Source organism: Rattus norvegicus, chromosome 6 (assembly GCF_021556685.1).
Source record: "Rattus norvegicus strain SHRSP/BbbUtx chromosome 6, alternate assembly SHRSP_T2T, whole genome shotgun sequence".
Taxonomy (NCBI): Eukaryota; Metazoa; Chordata; class Mammalia; order Rodentia; family Muridae; genus Rattus; species Rattus norvegicus.
The window spans coordinates 113,436,449-113,458,420 of record NC_141539.1 but is presented as its reverse complement, the minus strand read 5'-3'; the positions used below and the strand labels follow the sequence as shown (position 1 = coordinate 113,458,420).

The 21,972-nt window shown below is 48.6% G+C and overlaps 1 protein-coding gene across 11 annotated transcripts in view; it reads right to left on the bottom strand.

Moving 5' to 3' along the window:
* Adck1 (aarF domain containing kinase 1) overlaps positions 1–21,972 on the bottom strand; it is a 99,850-nt gene that overhangs the window by 19,200 nt on the left and 58,678 nt on the right. For all 11 annotated transcript variants that reach the window (XM_087554125.1, XM_087554126.1, XM_087554128.1 and 8 more), the window contains 2 exon segments: positions 12,693–12,851; positions 2,759–2,917 (listed from right to left, as the gene is read on the bottom strand). In XM_087554125.1, the coding sequence (XP_087410251.1) occupies positions 2,759–2,917; positions 12,693–12,851 (318 nt within the window).

Here is a 21,972-nt window from a genome sequence, read left to right as displayed (position 1 = left end):
CCATTGCCTGTCTCCTTCCATTGAGGAAGGGAAAAGCAAGAGACAAACATCGGTGCCTGGCAATAAAGCAAGCAAGCTCTGGGAGGCATCTCACCAGGGACCCCCTGGCCCCAGCAGGGCCACCTCTGGCCTACAGGCCCCTGACTCATGGTCCATGTCATACAGGACAGCTCCTCACAGAGGCACACCTGAGGGCTCCACCTGCTCCCACATCAAGACCACCCCAACCCCAAGAAGTGGGCTGTGAAAAGTTCCACAACCTTGCTTGGGTAGCCTGGCCTCATGGTGGGGACCGACTATGCACCTCTACTCTGTGCACTGTAGAGCCTTGGCTATCCTCCAGAGTACAGTCCTCCTGAAGTCAGAGCCTGGCCAAGCAGAACACAGCTTGGCCTCCTACTAGCTGTACTGACTGTGGACACATGCATAGTTTCTCTGAGGCCAAGTGCACCCCTAGTAAGATGATGTGGACGGTCATAGGAGAACCTGCTTTACCTCACTTACCACTGTCATAGAGAGAGGACGGGTGTCCCGCACAGGACCAGGTGCTGAGCTGCTGGTCAAACACTGGCTGTCCTGTGACAGCTACACAGTGATTCATGAGCATCCCGATTCACCTCGGAGCTGAGTCAATGCCATAGGCTCACACACTCATGCAAACCTAATCGATTGTCTCTGATTCAGAAATGTTTCAAACAAGTAGTACAAAGGCAGTTTGATGTGCAGGCTTTAAGCCACGCTGTCTCTACCCTAAGCCTGCTTCTGTCCCTTGCTGGTTTACTATTTAACTCTAGGCTAATGACTTGATCACTTGGGACTTCTGCTCCCCCACCAATGACACAGGGTTTAAAATGGCCCCTCCTTTGTGAGGCCGCTATATGGATGAAAGGGTAAATAAATGAGAAACACTTTTAGGAGTGTCTAACATATTGAAAGGTCAGATGTTATCATACATGTTGCTCATCTTTGAAAGTCTAAACGAGCTATGACACTTCTCCAAGAGCTCACATATCCCTCAGGTTCCTGACCTCACACAAAACACTCTGGTGCAACCCTGCCTGATGCCACACACTGTCATCCCCACTTGAACTCTTATTTATACTAGTTCCAAACCTATACTTAGACACCTTTCCTGCCTGTCCCCAACTATGCGTCAGGCTAATCCCAAGCCTGACTGCCTGGCACAGCCCTGTTCCAGGCATGCTCAGATCCATACTGTTCAGTCTGGCTGCCCTTCACCTTTTTCTGGCCTCCTCTCTATTTTATTCAGAGATGGGCTGAGACCCAAAGATTTACTGTGAAGGGTCGAGGATATTAAAGCCCCCTTAAGCACTGGAAGAGGCCTCACACATGAGAGGCAAACTCTTTGCTGAGGCTTAATTACGCACAGATGTTGAGATGGGCTGCCAGAATGCAAAAGCAATCTATCTACAGTTTTAAAAGCTGAGCTGGGTTCACAGCGCAGAATTTGCTTCCTGCTTATGATGTGCTTAGGCAAAATTAATTACTCAGGAGCCTTCGTTCCTCCATTGTCTTAGGAATGGTATGTGAGTTCTGGCAGCAGTGGGTCAGATCAGTATGTTAATTATTTACCAATTTGGCATCCTTGTTTCAAAAATCTGTGTTGTTATTATTATTATTATTATTACATGTCTTGGTCTGGCAGTTGCTAGTTGGCTCCAGCCAGAGGATGATTCTGCTGTTTCCATGGAAACGGTGGAGGAGACTGTTGGGTCTGTCTGGCTCAGCACTCTGGCACTGAGGGGCACTTCTGCCAGGTTAAAGGTGGCAGAAACTCTGAGGTGAGCAGCAGACACAGAGTCAGAAAGCCCGAGCTAACACTAGAACTCTACCCAAGGCACAGCTGTGCATGGGGATGATCTGGAAGGGGTCACCATTAGGATGTGTCAGCACTTGGTCAGTCCTACAGTGCCTGACACACTGAGACGCTCACTAAACACTGTGTTCTCCTCTCTGCAGTCAGCACTTTTTTGAAGGCTTTCTGAGCTCCCTGCCCTAGGTAGATTAAGCATTTCCTCATGGGAAGCCACCGAAATAAAGATGAGGGTCCACTGTGTGCAGAACACTTTGTAAGGCAGACAATGCATCTGCTTGCTCCCATTAAGTGGGAAGTTTCTAGAGCAGCTCCAACCAGTGCCTCCCACAACACACCAAGAGATCAAGACAATAAATACAGGATAAGGAAGAAGGAAAAGGGTCCATGCAAGTGAACACACCGTTGAGGGCCTAAAGCCTTATACTTCTGTATTGATGTCACTGATGAGGTTATAGAGTGTTGTGCCCCATGCCTGTTTCTCTGGTGACCCCCAAGGTTTCTGTTGTACAGTTCTGTACACTGTAGTGGTGACGAGAAACACTGTTGGAACAGAACTGTGTATTACAGGAGCAGATGCAACATGCATTTTTTGGAGCAGGATCAAAGTACAGAAGTGTGTCACCATCACTCACTCCATGTCCTACGGAGGCAGAAGCCACAGCACAAAGGCCTTATGTAATCAACTCAGTGTTGATTACATAAGGAACAGCTGTTCCCTAGACTTGCAGGTCAACAATCATATTAGGGTTCATTCTTTTGGACATTGCCTTCGAGAGCTTTAACATTGGTCTCCAATTACAAGTCACTCACCTTCAGTTAGAAACTTTGGCAAAGAGATGTTCCCAACGCATGCTAAGTAGGGATAGCCGGTGTTGGACCCAATCGACCCCTGCACTCATCCCAATTGCCCCGCCCTCCTACCTTTAGGAAGTCAAAGTGCTTGAGCATGTGGGCCACTTTCTCAGCGTTCCTCCCTTCGTTTAGGAAGTCCAACTCGAGAGGCAGGTTCTTCTTGGCTTCATCCACCAGCCACATGAATTCAAAATCTGGGAAAAGTTGCTTCACAGCCAGGACAAGCACCTGAAATCCACCAAGCATCCTGTCAGTCAGCCCATGGCACTCACCAAGGAAGGTACACTTCCTACCCTGCTGGGGAATGGTTTTGTGGACTGCGTATTCAGATGCTGATTATTGTGCCCAGAGATCTGGTTGCAGTCCTGACAGATGTTGGCATTGCCAAGTGTCTCCTGTCTCACTCTTGTGTAAAAATTGTTTTCTGTCACTTCTGGTTGGTTAATAAAGAGCTGGTCAGCCAGTAGCTAGGCAGGAGAGAATAGGTGAGATTCTGATCCCAGTGAAGGGGTCCTGGGCAGAAGGAGAGGAGGGAGGTCGCCATGAGGGAGTTGCCATGAAAAGCTGTGAGGAGAGAGTCTCCATGAAAAGGACGGATGGAGCAAGTGCAGCCAGAACAAGACAAAGATGGCAGGTGGCTGGGAAGTAGGCCAGGTCAGCATAGTTGGGTTAAAAGAGATGAGAACCCTGTCCAGCTAAAGTGAAAGAAGCTTTTTAATAAATAGACCAGGTCTCCATGTCATTATTGCAGAGCAAGGGCAGGTGTAGAAAATCCCTGAAATTTTACTCAACCCCGTGCCTGGGTCTCCCCTGAAGTACACACAGGAGAGGGAACTGTTCTGACCTCTGTCACTATAATTGTACCAAGTCCAAGATGTGAAGAAGCTAACTGCATCCAGAAGTAACCTTGACGACTGTTGGCTAGGTACTGCCTGGCTGGGTACCCAGCATTGCACTGAGCGCTAATGTTCCTCCAAATCCACACAATTCTGGGAGACATGGAGGTACATGTCATGTCACTAATCGGGGCTCTGAGAGTTCCTGTGATTTTTTTTCCCACAAATCTATACAGTGAGGAAGCCTTGTTCAAGGCAGCTTCTGTTACCTGTTCTGTGACCCCGCCCGTATTTGTTCATGTTTTGTCATTGTTTTGTTGGCTGTGGTGGTTGTTGGTGCCAGGGGCTAAACCCAGGGCCTTGCACACTAGGTAGGTGGGCAAGCTGTCAAGAACTGACTGAAATCTCTAGGCAGAGCCATTCTTGGCTCACTTGTAAAGGGTAGAGGTAGGGCTTCCACTGCAGCTGATACCTTCACTTGCTTAAGCTGAGGGGCTGGGACTGAGGCGCTTGTGAGACAGACTGAGCATGTCTGACCCAGGCTGTGACATCAGAAGTGCCCCACGACCTGAGTGCCCACATGATATCACACATGGAAATGTGTACACCTGAACTCATGACAGGCTGCTTTCAAAATGCAGGAGCACCAAAATTATTATATAAAGTTTGCCTGCAGGCTACAAATGTAACATGTATATGAGACGTAAATGAATTCTGTCTTTAGACATGGGGCCATTCCCAAGATGCTTCATTATATACGTGCAAAATTCCATAATCTGAAAAAGCCAAAAACACCTGGTCCCAAGCATTTTTTATAAGAGATATACTCACCCTGCCTTATTTTCTATGTTGTCTGTATAAAATAAACTTCATAGTTTTTTTTAAAAAAAATGGAATAAAGAAGCATCCACGCTTGACAGGACCAAGGCTTGTCCATTTAGATGAAGAATGTGGACTCTGACCCTTGGTTCCCTGTGGATCCTTGAGTGACGAAGACATGACTGGGGTGGGGGTGTGACCTGGCATCTGGATGAGTCTCTGATGATGTGAGTTAAACATCAGAGCCCAGTAGGAGGAGCCAAGCAGATATCGTGGTCCCACAGGTGTGGTGGGCTCAGTGACAGTATCCTCTCACTTCCCACACTCCATTTCCAACCTCTAGAAGGACTCTCTGAACCCTCACTGACAGGCAGATTCTGTGCCTCCATTTGCTGGCTATGCACACTGTACTAGACACGTGAGGAAGAGAAAATTCAAAATCTATTGCAAAACCATCACCCAAAAGGCGTGTGCTGCTTTGTTCGAAACCTTATGTCCTCTGGGATGTACCAGGTGCCATTCTGATAACCATCACACGGGGTTACCATGGCCAATTTCTAACAAAACCAATTTTAATTACACTGGGCCGTTGTCTAATTTCTTTTCAGTCTTGTCTAGTCACTCACAGGCTAGACCTGTGACCCTTACACCAACTGACTTCATTTGTTGTGTTTCTGTTTGTGCCTCATGAAACACACAGTGGGCCAGTGTGTGTGCATCAGACGCAGGCATCTCGACAGAACAGCCTATGTATACCACATCTCGTCAGGTATCCTCAGATGACCTTCAGCTGCCACTGAAGTAGGAACAGAGCAAGTGCACAAAAAATAAAAGTGGCTGTCCCAGGTCTAAGCCCAACCTAGGGGCATGAGGACCACTGAAAACAGCTGAATTCCTCTCTCTGGGTCCAAGGGCAGACAAAAAACAAGACAAAACAAAACAAACAATAAAACCTTGAGGCTTGCGCTGGAGAGATGGCTCAATGGTTAAGAGCACACTGACTGCTCTTCCAGAGGTCCTGAGTTCAAATCTCAGCAACCACATGGTGGCTCACAACCATCTGTAATGAGATCTGATGCCTTCTTCTGATGTGTCTGAAGACAGTGACAGTATACTTATATACATAAAAAGAATAAATAAATCTTTAAAAGGAAAAAACCCTCAAGGCTTTTTTTGCTCAGGTCTAGACACTGAGTCTTACCTAGAGACTCAGGAGAAAGGCTCAGGAGAGGCCTAGGAAAGCAGCGAATGAATTCCCTTACTTGTACAATCAGCACTTGACTTCTTGGGCCAACCTGGGTCTACATAAGGTAGTCTATGGGAACCTACACAGATCTATGCTAGGGGAAGCTGCTGACCAAGCAGCCATTACTCACTGCTTTCTATAGTTCGTGCTATTTATGAAAATTTTAATTATCCTTAATATCCAAGCATACTGAAAGGTATTTTAAAGGTTTTTCCATCACTAATCATTCATATAATTAGCCAATCCTATGCTATTGGTCACCATTAGCACTCTGTGCCATTCATCACAAAGGCAGACACTTTATTAATATTCATTGCTAATAACTAATTAGTACATTAATCCATAACCCCAAACCTTCACAGCACTCGCAGATCTGGGTTCCAAGTCGCTATGGGGGGTGGGTCCAGCAGTGGTTACACAGGCCCTCTTACCAGGGGAGAATGCAAGAACACTGTGGGCATCGAGAACTGCAGATGATAGAGCCCTTTAATTACTGTCCTTTCCTATACATAAAGGTTTATAATTCATAAAGGAGGCATAGCAAGTCAGAAAAATAAGAAATGATAATATACAGACGCGGTCTCTCAAAATTGTGCTCTGTTTTTATGTTGCACGAACTGGCTGGCTGTGGGTAGCTGATCCACAGATACCTAAAAACTCTGGAAAAAAAAAATCAAGCTGGAAAAAGAGAGCCTCTATCCTTCAAATGAGAGGTTTGCAGGCCAGTGAGAGGCCTCAGTGGGCAACAGCACTCACTGAGCATCTTGACGACTTGACTTCAATCCCCAAAATCCACAGTGTAAGGGGAGAGCCTGACCTCTACACATGTCACGAAGGCACACGTGTTCTCCCCCCCCCCCTCTCTCTCACACACACACACACACACACACACACACACACACACACAAGGTGGTCAACTTCAAATTCTGTTAACAGTTATGAAGCCCAGGGAGTGCATGGTTTTGCCCCTAGCTCAGGGGTTCACCAACCTCTGAGCTAACCAACAAAGAGGAAGGAAAGGGTCATGGGTTGCCTGCATCTAGCCGAGGGCAGGCCTCCCTTTTCCTGGCTTACCAGAGCAAGGCCCTTCACCTTCCCTGCCCACTGCTCAGCCGTCCAAGTGCCTAGTCTAAGTACATCCATTTCGGTTTCTTTTTGACAACAGATGCTGCTAACAAAAATAAAACAGGTGTTATCTTCTGTTTGCCTTTTTCATTTTTTTCCCCCAAAATGCACTTCCTCCATAAAATTCTCCCAGCAGCCAGCGCTCTCACCGGCAGCCAGCACTTACTCAACACTCGCAGATGTTTATTGGACATTCGCATGAATGAAGAAGTGAATCAGTAAATGAGCACATGAATATTTCAAAGTATCCAGCATCTTCAAGACAATTACACGCACGGCTGCGGGATGGGAACGGGAGAGGTTCGGGTTTGGGGATTTGGCTGGGGAAAGGGTTACCTCTGAGTTCCTGAGAACAGAGAGTAGCTGAGAATTTGCTTTCAAATCTGGAGCCTGACCAGTCAAGGTCTAGTCAGTAACTAGTGCCTCTCTCAAGATAAAGTAACAGAAGGAGAGCGAGACACTGTGGCCCATGCCTGTGATGCCAGCACGAAGGGGAGCTAAGGCAGAAGGATTGCTGTGAGTTCACAAACGACCTGGGTTACAAACTGAGACGATATATCCAAAAAGAAAGGAAAAAATACAGGTAATGAAATTATTGCCCTATATAGTAACTGCCTCACAGTAGAGAGAAATCCATTGTAAGAAAGACAAAAAGAAAAGAAAATCACGATCGTGTGGAAGTTTGAAAACAAGTGACAGTTATTTTATTTGTTGTTGGGTTTGGGGGCGTTGGTTTGGGGATTTTGTTTTGTTTTGTAGCGTCTCTATGTAGTTGGATATACTAGCGCTATCTATGTAGCCCAGGCTGGCCTCAAACTCAGAGGCCTCTCCCACGCTAGAACAAAACCATGCACCACCAGGTCTGGCCACAGGGACAGTTATTTATAATTTCCAAAGGAAAGAAAGAAAAGCACCTGTCACTCAGGGCCCACCCTGTGCCAGCTATATGCTACAGGAACTCCACAGACCCACTCTCGCTTACCCATCCTGCCCGCTTCACAGACAAGGAAAGTGCTCCGGGAGCCCCACGAGACCCTGAAACATAGCTACCTCGCCAGAATCGGAACCCAGGTTTTTCTCAGTCCTTTCTAGTCCTGCTTCTTACCAGACAGTGTGAGCTAAGACAGTAGGAAGCTCTGAGAACAAGCACAACACAGTGGAGGCAACCGCTACCAAACGCTATAAGAAAACCCACCGCTCCATGGAAAGTGGCTCACGGAGAAAAGGCCCGCACTGACCCGAGCTGGGGAAGTCGGGCACTGATGAGGAAGGACACTGTGCTCAGAGTATGTAAACAGCCCACCACTTAAAGGATCTTTTTCAAGTTAGAAAGCTCATGCCTTTTAGAACACAAAAGTACAGAATAAACACAATTTCCCAGGGGATGGCTTGCATTCCTGCATATTTATGTACCTGTTTCTTTTAACTAAAATCGGCTGTTAGATTCTGTGCTGATATAGGAATTACCTAGCCACCAGCTCGGCCGGTATATTTAGGAAGGAAACAGAATGACAGACAGTGTGAACATGCTACCCCAAAAGTTAACAACAGGACTGTCACCAGTCATCCATCCCCTGGGAAAGGACAAGTGACATCAAGCAATAGATCAGACATTGGCACTCAGGCTTGAGAGCTCTGCCTCAATGCATCAGACCACTTGGGGACTGTGGCACATGCATGGAATGGCATTGGTCACAACTTAGATCCTTAGGGGGTGACAGAGTAAGGGCTGTACTTCATGAGCTACTGCAGCAGCTCTACAGACAATGGCAGATGGTGACAGTGGGACATGACGGTGACATGGGACAGTGACGGTGACAGGGGAATGATAACATAGGGGGTGCTGTGGAACTGGGGACTAAGGACTTGTCACCACCTTACAGACCACCGAGTGCCACTCTGCTCCAGCAGTGACCATGGCAGTAAATATGGCCTGCTAAACTCCTGCTACCTTGGGTAGAAAGGAACTGCAGCACTGGCCAGCAGGTGGAAAGATGGTGCCCGTCCCCTCAGCCCTTCCTGCTGAATCACCATTCCAATCTCGGGGCCCAATTAGTCTGGCTCCAAACAGCCACACAAATCAATAAGCGTCACTAGCTGCGCATCTAGAAATGGAGTTACCCCAACTGCTCAGGGGACGGTATCGGGTGATAATGACAAAGCGGGAAAGCGTCCTGGCTGCACCTCTCTCTCCTGGACAATGTCACCAGTGTCACCAGGACTGTCAGATGCTGTGCTCCGAGTGACTGCCCTTCCTCCGGCATCTCTCTACATTCTGTCCCAGAGACAGTCCCCATCCCCAAGGGTCTGGTTGGCAGAAAATACCAAACCTTAGGATGAATGTGTTCTGGATACCAACCCAGGAGCCACTCCCCCAGCTTTCCGGCATAGCTGATACTGGTGCACCCTCCTGTCTGTCAGGGAAGACAGGGCTTCATTCTCAAGGTGATCTCCTTTTTCTTGCCAGGATAATTAATGCCAGAAGAGCCCTAGTATCATTACTTCAACCAACAGCCAAACCCCTAGGGAACTCTTGGTTTTCAGTTTTTTTTTTTAAGAATATGAGAATATGAGAGAGAAAAAGAGAGAGAGAGAGAGAGAGAGAGAGAGAGCAGCCAGCTTTCTTTGGCATCTGGATATCACCAGAGCTGTGCGGCTGTTTGGGGCCCACGAGGGACACTATGTTAGAAGGACAAACCAGGAAGCCGAGGAAGCTACTGGCCAACTAAAGATGGGAAGAAGTTCAGTCCTTACAAACCACAATGAGGTGTCAGATCAGTCACCCTTGGGACAACTGGTGCAGGTGCTTCCACATCTGAGAGAATGAGTATCCTCTGTGCCATTTCTCTACAGATACTCTAATTAAAGCGCCCCAGCGGGGACAGCCAGTGTCCTCCATCCTCATATGAGATATATGTTCATATTCATAAGTGTGCCTTCCTAAAACAGTAAATAACCAGTGGCTAAGCCCATCGGTCCCTCTCTATCAGTAGGAATTATTTTAACTGATTGACCTTCCTACGATGAGATGCAAGCCTGAAGGCATACAATACCTGGAATTGGCACGGAAGAAAGCCCAGCAGTCTGTGCAGATAAGCCAGACGCCCACACCAGTCCATAGGCTTCTGGACCTAAGGTAGCATCAGTGTCCCCTACAAGTAAATCATTCTCCTGCCACACCTTTCTAGAGTGTTGTCATCCTTGAAATAAAGATATCACTTAGATCTAGTCTTGGTTTTCCAGTGGGGAAAGGTAACCATAATAGAACTTTCCTACCTAGGATCAGGCCTGCTAGTCCTGCTACTGGCTGGGTGGGTAGCAGGATCAGACTTTCTACAGCTGCCCTCCTGGATCTCTAACCTGTGCTTCTAACTCTAACCCTCCCAGCCACTGCCAAGAGGACACAGTAGGCTCTGCAGAGAACCTGCCAGGCATACTTCCCAACAAAAGCATCCGAAGCTTACCTCAGGAAGGAAGTGCCAAACCTTTACTACTGTTATCACCACTGGCTTTACAGCCATCATTTCTTAAAGAGCCAGTAGAGGTTCTAAACAGAGCAAAGTGACAGCTGTCCTCCTAGCCCAGGGGGCTATGATACATTGTTCAGCGATGGTTGGCTCTTGTCTGGCCTCAGAGCCATCGGAAACCCAAGGATCGTCCCTGGCTCCTGTTCTCTCCCAGCTCTGACCATGCCTTCAGCTACCAAGAGAATCTCTAAAACTTCAGGTATGTCACACATGACCGAGGCCACTCGGCAGCGAAAGACACGCAGCAGCTATTCCAAACCTTCACCCCCTGGAGCCTCCAATGCCACCTCCTACCCTCTCATTCTTGGCAGATGGTCTGGCCTCCTACAGTGGAGAAAAAATAGAGGCTATCAGGCTGGTACACACTCTGCTGCCCACCTTCCCTCCCCTCTCCAGGGTCCCACACGCTCATCCATGCTCAGTCTTATTGCCTTCTACTTTCAAAGCAAAGACTCATCAAAGGCCAGTGCCTTTTGTGCACTTGGTGCCCAGTCTCTTGAATCTCTGCCTGGACTTCTCAGTTATGTCTCTCTGTTGAGACTACGTATCCCTTCCCTATCAGCTAAAGCCTCCTTGTGTCTCAGGAGCACTGAAGCCTAGGCTTCCCAGTCTCCCGTGGTGCAACACTGGACAAGAGGATTTTATACTGTGCCTCTACTTTCTTCCACCTCAATTCTACTGCACCCCTCAAACCTTCACAGCTGTTCTTCCTAGCACCTCTAAGATCCCCTCAACTCAAAATACCCTTTTCTGTGCTTTCCCGGTTTGACCTCCCACTTGACAATGCTAAATAATTCTCGGAAACTCTATTCACCAAAATGGCTACAACAGTACTCCCATTCTGTTATGCTTCTGGAACCTCCTATACTCAATACTTTCCTAACCCAGAGCAATGTCTCTTTTCCCCAGCTAGACTCTAGCTAATATAGAAAGGGAAAGACACCCAATGGTAATTACTTACACCAGAAATCAGACACATTTCTGTCTCCTCCTTGGTCCCACCCCATGAAGAGCTGGTCACAAGGTCTGGATGACTCCCCAACTGGAACCCAGCTCTCTCCTCTATCCCCATGATTCTGTCTTGCTTCCTATTTTATCTCTCTCACACCAACACAGTAGCTCTCGATTAGTCTCCTGGCTACGCAGACTTTGTGCTTCCCCAACGAATTCTCCTGACTGCCAACCCACTTTGATTTCCAGCACATATCTGATCATGACAGTCTCCTGATTAGAATTCTTAAATGGTTCCCCACTGGCTACTGAGAAAATGTTGTCAGTCAAACAAGTATGCCACTGTTGACTGTGGCTACTGTTCCACACCTCAGCTTGGGATAAGGATGCTCTCTTGTCCTGCCTGTCTTCCCAGTCTCACTCCCCATCACTCCCACCATCTGAGCTCGCGATCTTTCTCCAAGCTCTGCCTGCTCCTAGCCTTAGAGCCCTCCCCCATGCTAAGCTATCCTTGTACTGCCCAGTAGGCTCATGAGTCCCTCAAATGCACAAGAGCACTAACCCTCCACGGAAGCCCCCTGGTCAACTCCACGTATCCAGGCACAGTGCCTTTCTGTGTTGAGAGCTCAGGTTCCTACCTGATGGTTTTTGTTTACATGCCTATCTCCCATACACAATGGGAAGGGTGGGGACGAGCTCACTTCCTCATGTGTCCTCAGCACCCATGTAACATGTAATGAGAAGAGACCTCAGTATTCATGTCTGGTTTAAAATGTGTTGAAAGTTGAGTCTAAATTAAGAAAAAAAGGAAGAGAGTCTAGGAAGGAGAGGGACATCCTGAAGCAACACCCTGTTGACCTTCATGTAAGAGTACTGGCTTCTTCTCCAATAGTAGGAGCACACACTCTCCCCACCACACACACCTTGGTCTAGACATACATGTAGAAGATTCCAGGAGCACACAAGGCCCTCTAGGGATTTCCCTAGGCCATTTGCAAGCATCTAAGTTTGCTAATTCAACACAAATGTCAGATAAGCAAATGAGTCATCTGCATGAATATTTCTGTGTGATCTGCACACCATTTTTCTGTGCCTGGCTTATCACATGTCCTCTCATGCTATAATCTAACACATTATGATTCAACTCTTGTCTATCCCTGAAGCGATCACCTTTGGTTCCTCTCATTTGTACTGCATGTCCCTGAAGGTGTCCCTGTGACTCAGGCCAGCATCAGGACCTGAATCAGCTTGGTCCCATCGGCTCACACATCACGTTCTGAGACACATCCCAGAGCATTTCCAGGAAGAACCAAGAACTGCCCGGATGTGATTCCAAGCTCTTATGACACAGCCTCGGTCGTGTCTCAGCTCTCCTCTCCCACTCTGCTCCTCAGAGGCTGCAGCCCACTCACCAGCCTGAGTAACGATCTGGGAAGCTGTCTGGCTCCTGAGGAAGAACAAGTCTGAGGAATAGGGAAGAGAAAATGGGAAGCACCCACCTCCATCAGGAGAATGTCCTTGGAGCTTTGAGCCTGAACTTTTGGGTGCTGGACTTTCACTGCCACTGTCCGGCCATCATGCAATACTGCCTTGTGGACCTGGGCCAGGGAGGCTGCCCCGAGAGGGGTGTCATCGAAGCTCAGGAACAAATCATGGATCTGTCAGGAGTAGAAAGAGAACAGATTAACTGAGGGACACGTAGCCTAATTTGGTGAGACGGCAAGCCAGGGAGAAAAGCGGGAGCTGTTTGGTGTCCCACAGCAGATTTAGCATCTTATCAGTTAGTTGTGTGGATCCTGGATGGCCGTTTGGTATAATCAGAATTCACGCCAGAATCATGGACCGGACAGGAGAGGAGACCTGTAGGAAGAGCATGTTAGCATAGGAGCACAGCAGCTCTGTGACTCCCATCCAAGGCCAGAGAAACACTTTATCATCTGCCCATTTAATGATCCACCACTGAGTCTGTTGAATCATAAAACGTTAACAGAACTGGGGCCAGAGCAGCATGGCAGGCCACATGGAAGACATTCTAACCCTACCAACCGAGAGAGCTCTGGGACCTTAAAGATGGAGGCTCCAAATCACGGCCATCGATTACTTTTGCCTGAGCAGCAGCCTCCACATGGGTTCCTGGGCTGCTACTGGCCTGGCCACACCCTAGCAGGTTCCCCAGCTGCCAGACACCAAAGTGAGCCTCTGGGGGAGCCCTTGCCTCTTCTGTGCCTCAGTTTCTCTGTGCATGACATGGGAATTGCAGTTTCTCTTACATCTTCTCTTTCTGACTTCCTGGTCATTACTTCATGCTCCAGACACAATAGTCCTGCCCCTCATTGCTGTCCTTCTCTCCTCAAACGTGAGATGCCAAAGGCCCCACAGCTACCATCCCAATCCTGTTTGCCAGGACACGCCTACCTGCTAACACACAGCACAAACGGTTCCCATCTCCCTGCCACCGTTCCTGTACCTTCAATTATACCTATCTTGTGTCTAAATCTCCTTGTTCCCCACAACAACACACTTGTGTTTCTCTCCCTCCTCTGTAAGTTCTGGGCCCCTGAGGACAAGATTGTCTGTGTTATCTACTTGCTTACTCAGGATCTCTCAATGAAAGAACCTTTATCATGGGATTGAACTTGGGATAGAAGAACATCATAACCACCTTCCTCATGAGCCCAGATATCGAGTGAACTGGAGGTTGCTCTTCTGGTCACTGCTGTGGCCCCAGCAATTTCTATGGGGGTGGAACTAGTCAGAGTCAAACAAGAATCTGCTGAGTGGCATTATTCTTTCCACTGGAGAACAGAACCAACCTGGTCTTCCCCTCAAACTGCCTGGGTATCCAGCTCCACATTGCTACTAACACAAACACCCCAAAGGATCGCTGTCCGGAGTAAGGAAATTATAAACCACATCTGAACTTTACCTGGGCGGCTGTTACTCAGCCTGGTCTGTCAGAACCCTCAGCAGGCCCTGCCACCCCGATTGGCTCAAAATAAGACATGTGGCCCAACTAGTACAACCAGAACCAATTTTTCTGTATCTGTTTAAGAATGCTTTCTAGTGACCCTGAGAAGAAAAACACAACTCAGGGCCTGCCGAAGGTCACAGAAAAGAAACCAAGAAAGCAGAGCCAAGAAATCAGGAGTAAATCCTAGTTAGGTGTAGCCCCTTGATCTACCCATCCCTGAGAACCTAGCCTATAATTCCTTTCTGTTTGCTTGTTGGCTTACATAAGTCAATTTGAGCAAAGGTCTGTGACAGAGACACAGGAGCTCTGACTAACACAATGTGTTCTCCAGTACCCATGAGACGAGTGGAGGGAGGCCCAGACCCAGGCCCCTTAGACACTCAGTGACTGTGAGTTTCAGCCCCTTTCTGCCCCCTTACTGGGACAAGGACACAGGAACAGTATGAGGCAGGGATTCTGCTACTGCAGGTGAGATCCACACGGACCCCTGTAGAAACCAGTCATGCCTGGAGGACCACCAAGGAGACCATTTCTCAAGGAGGAGCTGTGGACCTTGCCCAGTCTTCCTAAGGCCTCATTCCCCAAACCTAGCCTTTGCCAGGACCAGAGAACGTCACCTTCTTATCTGAGAAGGACAACCAGTTCCAAACCTGTGTCATTGTGGGGACACTGCGGAGTGGCTGCAACCGAAGAGTGACATGGCACCTCCAGGGCTGTGTGACAAGAGCAGCTGCCAAGAGCACCCCACAGGGAAGTGGGGGGAGGAAAGGGCTGAGGCAAGCAGATCCTAATCTCTGGGTCGAGAGGAAGCTGGGCTTGCCATTTCACCCAGGATCAGGAGCCCCTCTCCCCCAACCTTCTGCCCTCATCAGGAGGATGGAGAAAGCCCCCAAGATACCACCTAACTGAGCCCTTAGCTCAGCACTGAGCCATCCCTAGCAGTAGGGGGTTAACCAAATTCTCAGTTTGACAAGCAGAATCGAAGGAGACATGGAAAGGGTACAAGGCAAACCCCTGACCCATCCATCCCAAGCATCCCTGTACCCCAAGCACCCCAGCATCCCTGCAGTCATCTTTCCTTCTCTAACTAGGAGCAAAGCCTATACCTTCCCATGCGCACGCTAACACATGCACACATGCTAACACATACACACATACACAATAATTGATCGCTAGTGGATGCTCCTAGCTGACTTATTAAAAAAAAAAAAAGGTAATTAAAGATCGGTGCTGCAGTCTGTAATTAAATATGAATAAAGTATCTCTAAATGGAACCTTAATTCAAAGTGTTCAGTGAAAGTACTTTATGCTGATAGATAGTAAGGAAAAATAGACCCTGTCCCGAAAGCAGAATTATACCCCCCCCCCCAGCAGCTGAAACAAATGTCACCCCTCCCTTCCAGTTGCCAAGGGCCTGCCTTCTTCCCTGGCCCTCTCGGCAGAAAGCCATTAGCAGAAACAAACTGCAGCATTTTCAGCAATTACATTCGAGCAGGGCCCTCGGCTGCCTCCAGTCCCTCATGGAAACTTGTCTCCTTCCACCGCCTGCCTCCCCGTTCCTTTTTCCTTTTGTCCCCCACCCCCCCTCCCTGGGTCTGGCGGCAAAATCAATTAGGTAAAACAGCTGAATTTTAAAGTGGCTGGCGGTGTGCTTTTTAATTACCGTCGGTCTGAGATTCAAATATATTGATATGATCGTCTAGAAAAGAAAAAATTCTCAGGAAGAAACTTGTTCCAGCTCTGTGGAGAGAGAAACAGAGAGTGAGAGAGACAGACTGACAGACAGAACACAAATGTAAAGAGGAATGAATGGTCTCTTATAAGGAAAGACATTGACCGGGCAAGAACAGGAGTCTCCCTGGGGCTTCAGTTGTCCACCATGTGGAGAAGGGCTCCCAGGACCAGAAGGAGCACTGTGCCTTTCAGGCATACAGAGACTTCCAGGAAGTCGGGACTGTGGGTTCCCAGAAAGTAAGGCCACTGGGCATCCTTTCCAAATGCCACATGGAGTGGCTAAGCACTGGCCAGGAGCCTCAGTTGACAAGAGTCAGGTTGCCTTGAGGAAACTAGGGAGTTCTGCTTCGACTCAGTCTCTTACCCAGCCACACAACTGTCTGAAGGGCTGGCCAGCTTGAGGCCCCACGTAGCCACTGGCTCAACGTCACAGGTTAGGGCAGGGAGAGGATGGACTTATAAAGCCCAACATCAAATATGCCATCCCATGGTCCCCATGTAATGTCAGCCCTGGGTAGCCTGGCTCCAGGTGAAGCTAGGAGTCTGTCTCAAGCAGGCCTAGATGCCAAGGCCAGGCAGCTCTCTAAGAGCTGGGGTGATGCCCTGGGTGCCTGGCACACACCAGTGCAGCATGGTTCTTGGTGAGAGACAAAGGCAGGTTACCATGGCATCAGCAACCAAGATCATCTGGCTGTCTCTTGTGGAGCTGGCCCACCCCATATCTGGCTGGGCTCCAGCTGCCATCCAGTCGAGCCTGATGGGCAAAATCCCAGTCTATGCTAATGGAGAAGCTAGCATGAGTCTCTCGGCCTAAGGCAGTCAGGACTGAACAGCTCCAGCTAGCCAGGACTCTGCAAAATGCCTTGAACCAAACAATACTAATGCACCCCTGCCACCTTTCATCACCTTGAGCCCATCCCCAGTGTCTGCTTCTCTAAGCCACACTCCCCTGCCCCTCCCTCTAGAACACATCCCACCTCCACCTTCAAGGCCCTGCCTCTGCCTAAGATCACCTTTGACAGTGATAGCAAATGAGTGGCTGCAGGCAGGGACACTCACTCCCCCTGTAAATGCCCCTCCCTATCCCTTTCCCTTAAGTGTGTACTGGAATTCATGAGTGAGTGAGTGTGTGTGTGTGTGTGTGTGTGTGTGTGTGTGTGTGTGTGTGTGTGTGTCCCTTTCTCCCTCCCTTCCCTCCCTCCCTCTCCCCACTTCCCTCCTTGGATGTTTTTCAGGAGGGAACAGCTGTCCTACCACAGGTCATTCCTATGGTAAGGAGCCAGGCTTACTGGACATGGGGAGCCCCCTAGACACAGACTGTCCAGCCCCAGACAGGTCCTCAGATGACCATAGCCTCATGAGAACCCCTGAGCATGATTACCAGTGTTAAATGGAAATTTGACTGGATTAAATCTCACAGAGGGAACCAGCAAAGTGTTCCTCTGGCTGTGTCTGTCAGAGCATTTCCAGAGGAGGGTGACCTGGGAGTCAGAAGAATGAGAAGACCCACCCTCTGAGTAGCTACTGTCCATTTGGCTGAAGATTCAGACAAAAGAATTTTCCTTCCCCCTTCTAGAGGTAGAACCATGTTCTCAGACCCTGTACTTTAGAATCATGGGAACCCCAGGAGTTCCTCCAGAAGCCTCCCACAGGTCCCACCCCTGGGTTACAAGGTCTTTGGCTGTAGATGGACAACAGCCCAATGGTTATTGAGCTCTGAGGCTCTCTGACTTCAGTTGAAGTCTCCCTCCACCTTACAGGCAGTCTGTCATGGGAGTCCTGGTCCTCCATGATCACGTGAGCAATTCCCCTAATGAATCCTTCCTTGCTTACCTCTATTGAAATCTACCCAACTCTTCTGTCTCTATGGAGAACCTCAATAACCTTGATCCAGAACCAGTCAGTCAGTCACTCCTGAACTCCTGACCAACAGAAACTTAAAAAAAAAAAAAAAAAGCTCATTGTTTTAAGCCACTGGGTTGGGGGAGGGGGTTGCCAGCTAAGTGATACGTCCAGCCATACCCATGCCAGACATCACTAATCCATCCGGCATTTGTTGCTTCTGTAATCCCATGATGCCTTACTATGCCTTACTATCTCTCACAACACAGTGCTCCAGGCAGCCACCGCCAATGGAGCAGAGTCAATACATCATTCCATCACCTACTGCAGGCCTATAACACAGCAGAGATCATGTTAGTGCTAGGCCATTGAGACAACAAAACACCATTTCTGACCCTAAAGAGGCCTCAGAAGGAAGACAGTCGCCTCTTTGAAGAATATAACTGTGCTTTAGTGCTCACTACAGCAGATGACACACCTGCATTTACCATGTCACCTAATCCTGAAGGCCACACTTGGTGAGCTAACGCCCTCGAGAAGATGTCTAGTGACAGACCCTGGGTGACCAAGAAGAGGGCATAGCATCACTCTCTCCCTTTCCACTTCTGCATTCTAGGTGAGACATCACTGCCTTCAGCGTCCCCCTCACAGCCACCTAAATCTAAAGGAAATCCTAACAGCAAGAATGGCCAGAGCAACATGGGCCTTCATGGTCTGTGGCATGCTCTTTCCGGGCTCTAGGGATCACCTTGTCAGCTCTGCAGGACTCTCAGCTATTGCTATCACTAAACTGGAAGGAAATGAGGATCCAGTAGCAGAATCTTAGGTCAACTTGGCAAGAGTCCTAAGAGGAGGCCAGCCCAGTGCAACTCCTGCAGTTGCTGATGGCTCCAGACTTAGTCAATCATTCACCCGGCTCTCCTAAGGGCTTCTCTATTCAGACCATGCATCTTTCTTTTCTGTTCTTGTTTGGTCTTCTTTCTTTTCTATGTTTGATTAGTTGGTTAGATTTTTTTTTGTTGGTTTGGTTTGGTTTCATTTTGATGAGAAGATCTTAGGTAGCCCAGGCTGGCCCCAAACTCATTTCATATCTGACAATGATCTTGAATTTATGATCCCCCCTTCCACTGCCTCTCAGGTACTGGGATTACCGTGGGTACCACTGAACCACTTATGTATTCGGAGGACCAAACCCAGGGTTTCCTGCACATTAGGTCAGCACTCTATCAACTGAGCTACATCTCCAAGCTCCTTTCCTCATGTAGGATGGTGACAAATACCAAAGACCCAGGAGCAAGGACATGCTATGGTCCTAGAGGCTGTGAGCATGCCTCCAGAATATGGTCGATAGCTGGTCAAGACAGTCAGGCCTGAGGGGCAGTGCTCTATGGAGATTCCTATATAAATGGTGATGAATATCCTAATTCCATGATGTACCGGTTCCAACAGGTCACACACCCTTCTGCCTGCCTTTTCCATCTATAAAGCACTCACTGTAAAAACAATTTTATAGAGCTGATACAGGACGTCATAGACATAGAGGTATAGAATGGCACCCTAGGCCACCAACAGCTGCAGAAGCAGTAGAAAGGATGAGCCCTCATGGTTCCAGACATGGGGACACAGTGGTATTATGCAGAGCATGGGTCAGAGATGCTCGAATCCATCCTACTCCTACTCGGTCACGGTATAAGCCACCACCTTCATCTACCCAGACCTGGCCTCCTAACCAACTCATCCAGTTAGACTCCTGTCTCCTCTGATCTATCCTCCACCACAAACACAACTGGACTGTGTCATTTCTCTCTGTGTAAACCACCTCACCAGGATCCTGTGGTTCAGATCCCGACCAGATCCACCAGGGCTGTGCAGATCTGCTTCTCTTTTCCAACCTCCTGCCTCTGTCCCAACCAGAAGACTTTCTTAGACCTGCATTACTCCTCCCTGGCCCCTACAGGTATTCGCACATGTTGTCCCCTCCATCTAAAAGGCTCACTTTCTCTCACAGACCCCTCACCGCCACCTCCTCAGACAAACTTCTCAGGTACATCTCAGAGCACCCATACCCTCCCTGAGAACAGTGGCCATGGCTGCACATTCCCCTCCTCCTGTTTCCCCTCAGTCTTCCTCATCCCCTTGAACTAGAGGTTTCTGGTTTCGCCCAGCATTGCACCTCAAGTGCCTGACTCAGAACTGTGCTCAGTCAGTTAAGTACTTTCTAGTGAGTGTCTAAAGCTGAGATTAGGTTCCCTGTACTCATTGTGGAAAGGGGATTTAGGATCTTGCCCCCAACCAGGGGTGCTGAAACACCTCCCCAAAGTGACCATAGTTCCTACTAGGTTGCCATGGGAGTCTCCTCAGCACTGAGTATCTTGAGAACTGTGGCTGAAGGAACTCTAGGAAATTTTTTTATGTTAATAATGATTAATAATAAGCAGATAAACAACCAGTGTGGCTGGCCAGCCTGGGAAGCCATCCCATTAGAGCTGTCATTCATTAGTGGTGGGGGAGGAGCAGTCCAATCAGATCTCCTCAGCTTAAGCAAACCTTCTGCAAATTGTAGGCTGCAGGCACTGACATTTGATAAATTATTCTTCATAATCCACCATTGCCTGTCATAAATCTAATCCTTCAACTTTCCCCATCTTAATAACTCCTACAGCCTTGGAGGGTAGTGTGTATATGCTCCTGCCTATGACAGAGGACTCTGAGACAAGAGACCAGAGATCCTAGATAAGGAAGATTATGAGATCGTGCCCCCTTCCCCACCCCAGCCATGACACAGCCTGAGTAGGTGTCCCCGGGGTGATCAAAGCATAGGAATGAGCCACTCCTGAAGCTGCAGTCACCAAGGCAGGTGAAGTGCTCCCACTTCCCCAGAGCCGAGGCACAGTCCCAATACAGAGGACCAGAAGTCTGGAACTTTCTGCCTTCCAGTGCCAGCTGGCATGTAGAAAGCCTTTCCACCTCCTTGATTCTGAACCTAGGTATGTCCAAGGCAACATCAGGAGAACTTAGCTTCTCAGGAATGAGATGCTCAAGTCAACCACAGGCAACGCGTTATATTTACATAATGTTTGGTGTCCTCAAAGCACTTTTTACCTAATTCCCCACTCTCTCTGGAGGTCAGTTCGGGGAGCTATTACTAACCCTGTTTTACAGAGGACAACATTATTCTTTTACACATGCAACAAGAATTTCCTAAGAGACTAACAAGTGCAGGGCACTGTGTTTGTCACGGGGGCCTAAGAGGAAGTAAGTACAACATGAATCCAGTCACCACCTTTGAAATCACTAGCACAATTTAAGGGAAGCGGGGGCAGACGGGACCTTGTCAACTCATTGCAAATGAGGAGTGCAACGGCTGGTCCTCCTGAGCACGGAGAGGGAGAGAGACAGAAAGAGAGAGTGCTCGGCAAACAGAGCATGGGCATGAGCGGAGTGGGTCTCTGAGAAAATAGCCAGAGTGAGATGTGAAGACTGAGGAGTCAGCTAAAAGAAAAAAGCACCTTCCAGGGAGAGAGCAATGAACTGAGCAACGGCATAGACATACAAGGGCATCTGATGGCAAACAGCTCCCAACACAGAATCCAGAGCAACTTGGGCTTTCTGTGCCCTCACAAAGAGAAGGGGTCCTCTTCCACAGTTCCTAATCACAAGAGAGCAAGCCCGGTGTTCTGTGCAGCTCATGAATTCTGAAGCCTAACAGACTCAGCTTCACACACCCCACGGGTCTTCTCCAATCACCTTCAGATGTCCCTAGGCTCAAAAGGAGAGATGGGGTACACGATGGAGTATAGTGTCCTTCACTTATGGCTGCGCCATCTGCTGTTGGAACAGGCTTCTGAGCTTTGGGCAGTGGTAGCATGCCTAAGCTATGTTGTCAGACCTCAAAGCCCCAAGCAAGGGAATCTAGCGCATGCAGCAAAAAGTTTTCTGGGCTCACTTTCCACGTGAAGAAGATGCAGTGTCACGGAATTTGAAAGGGAGGGAGACTCAGCTGGAGCACATCTACAGAAGCTACAAGGAGAGCGAACGTGCTACAGCTACGGGGCAGGGAAGTCGTTTTCCTAAACAAGAAGGGGACCTCTAAAACCGTGTTTCCTAAACAAGAAGGGGACCTCAGCTCAGAGCCCTAGTGCCTCAAACGAAGCCCAGCAACAGCATGTGCACACAATCCTGGTGCTGCAGATGTGGACACGGCCCGACAGCCAGCCAGCCTGAGCAAGTCA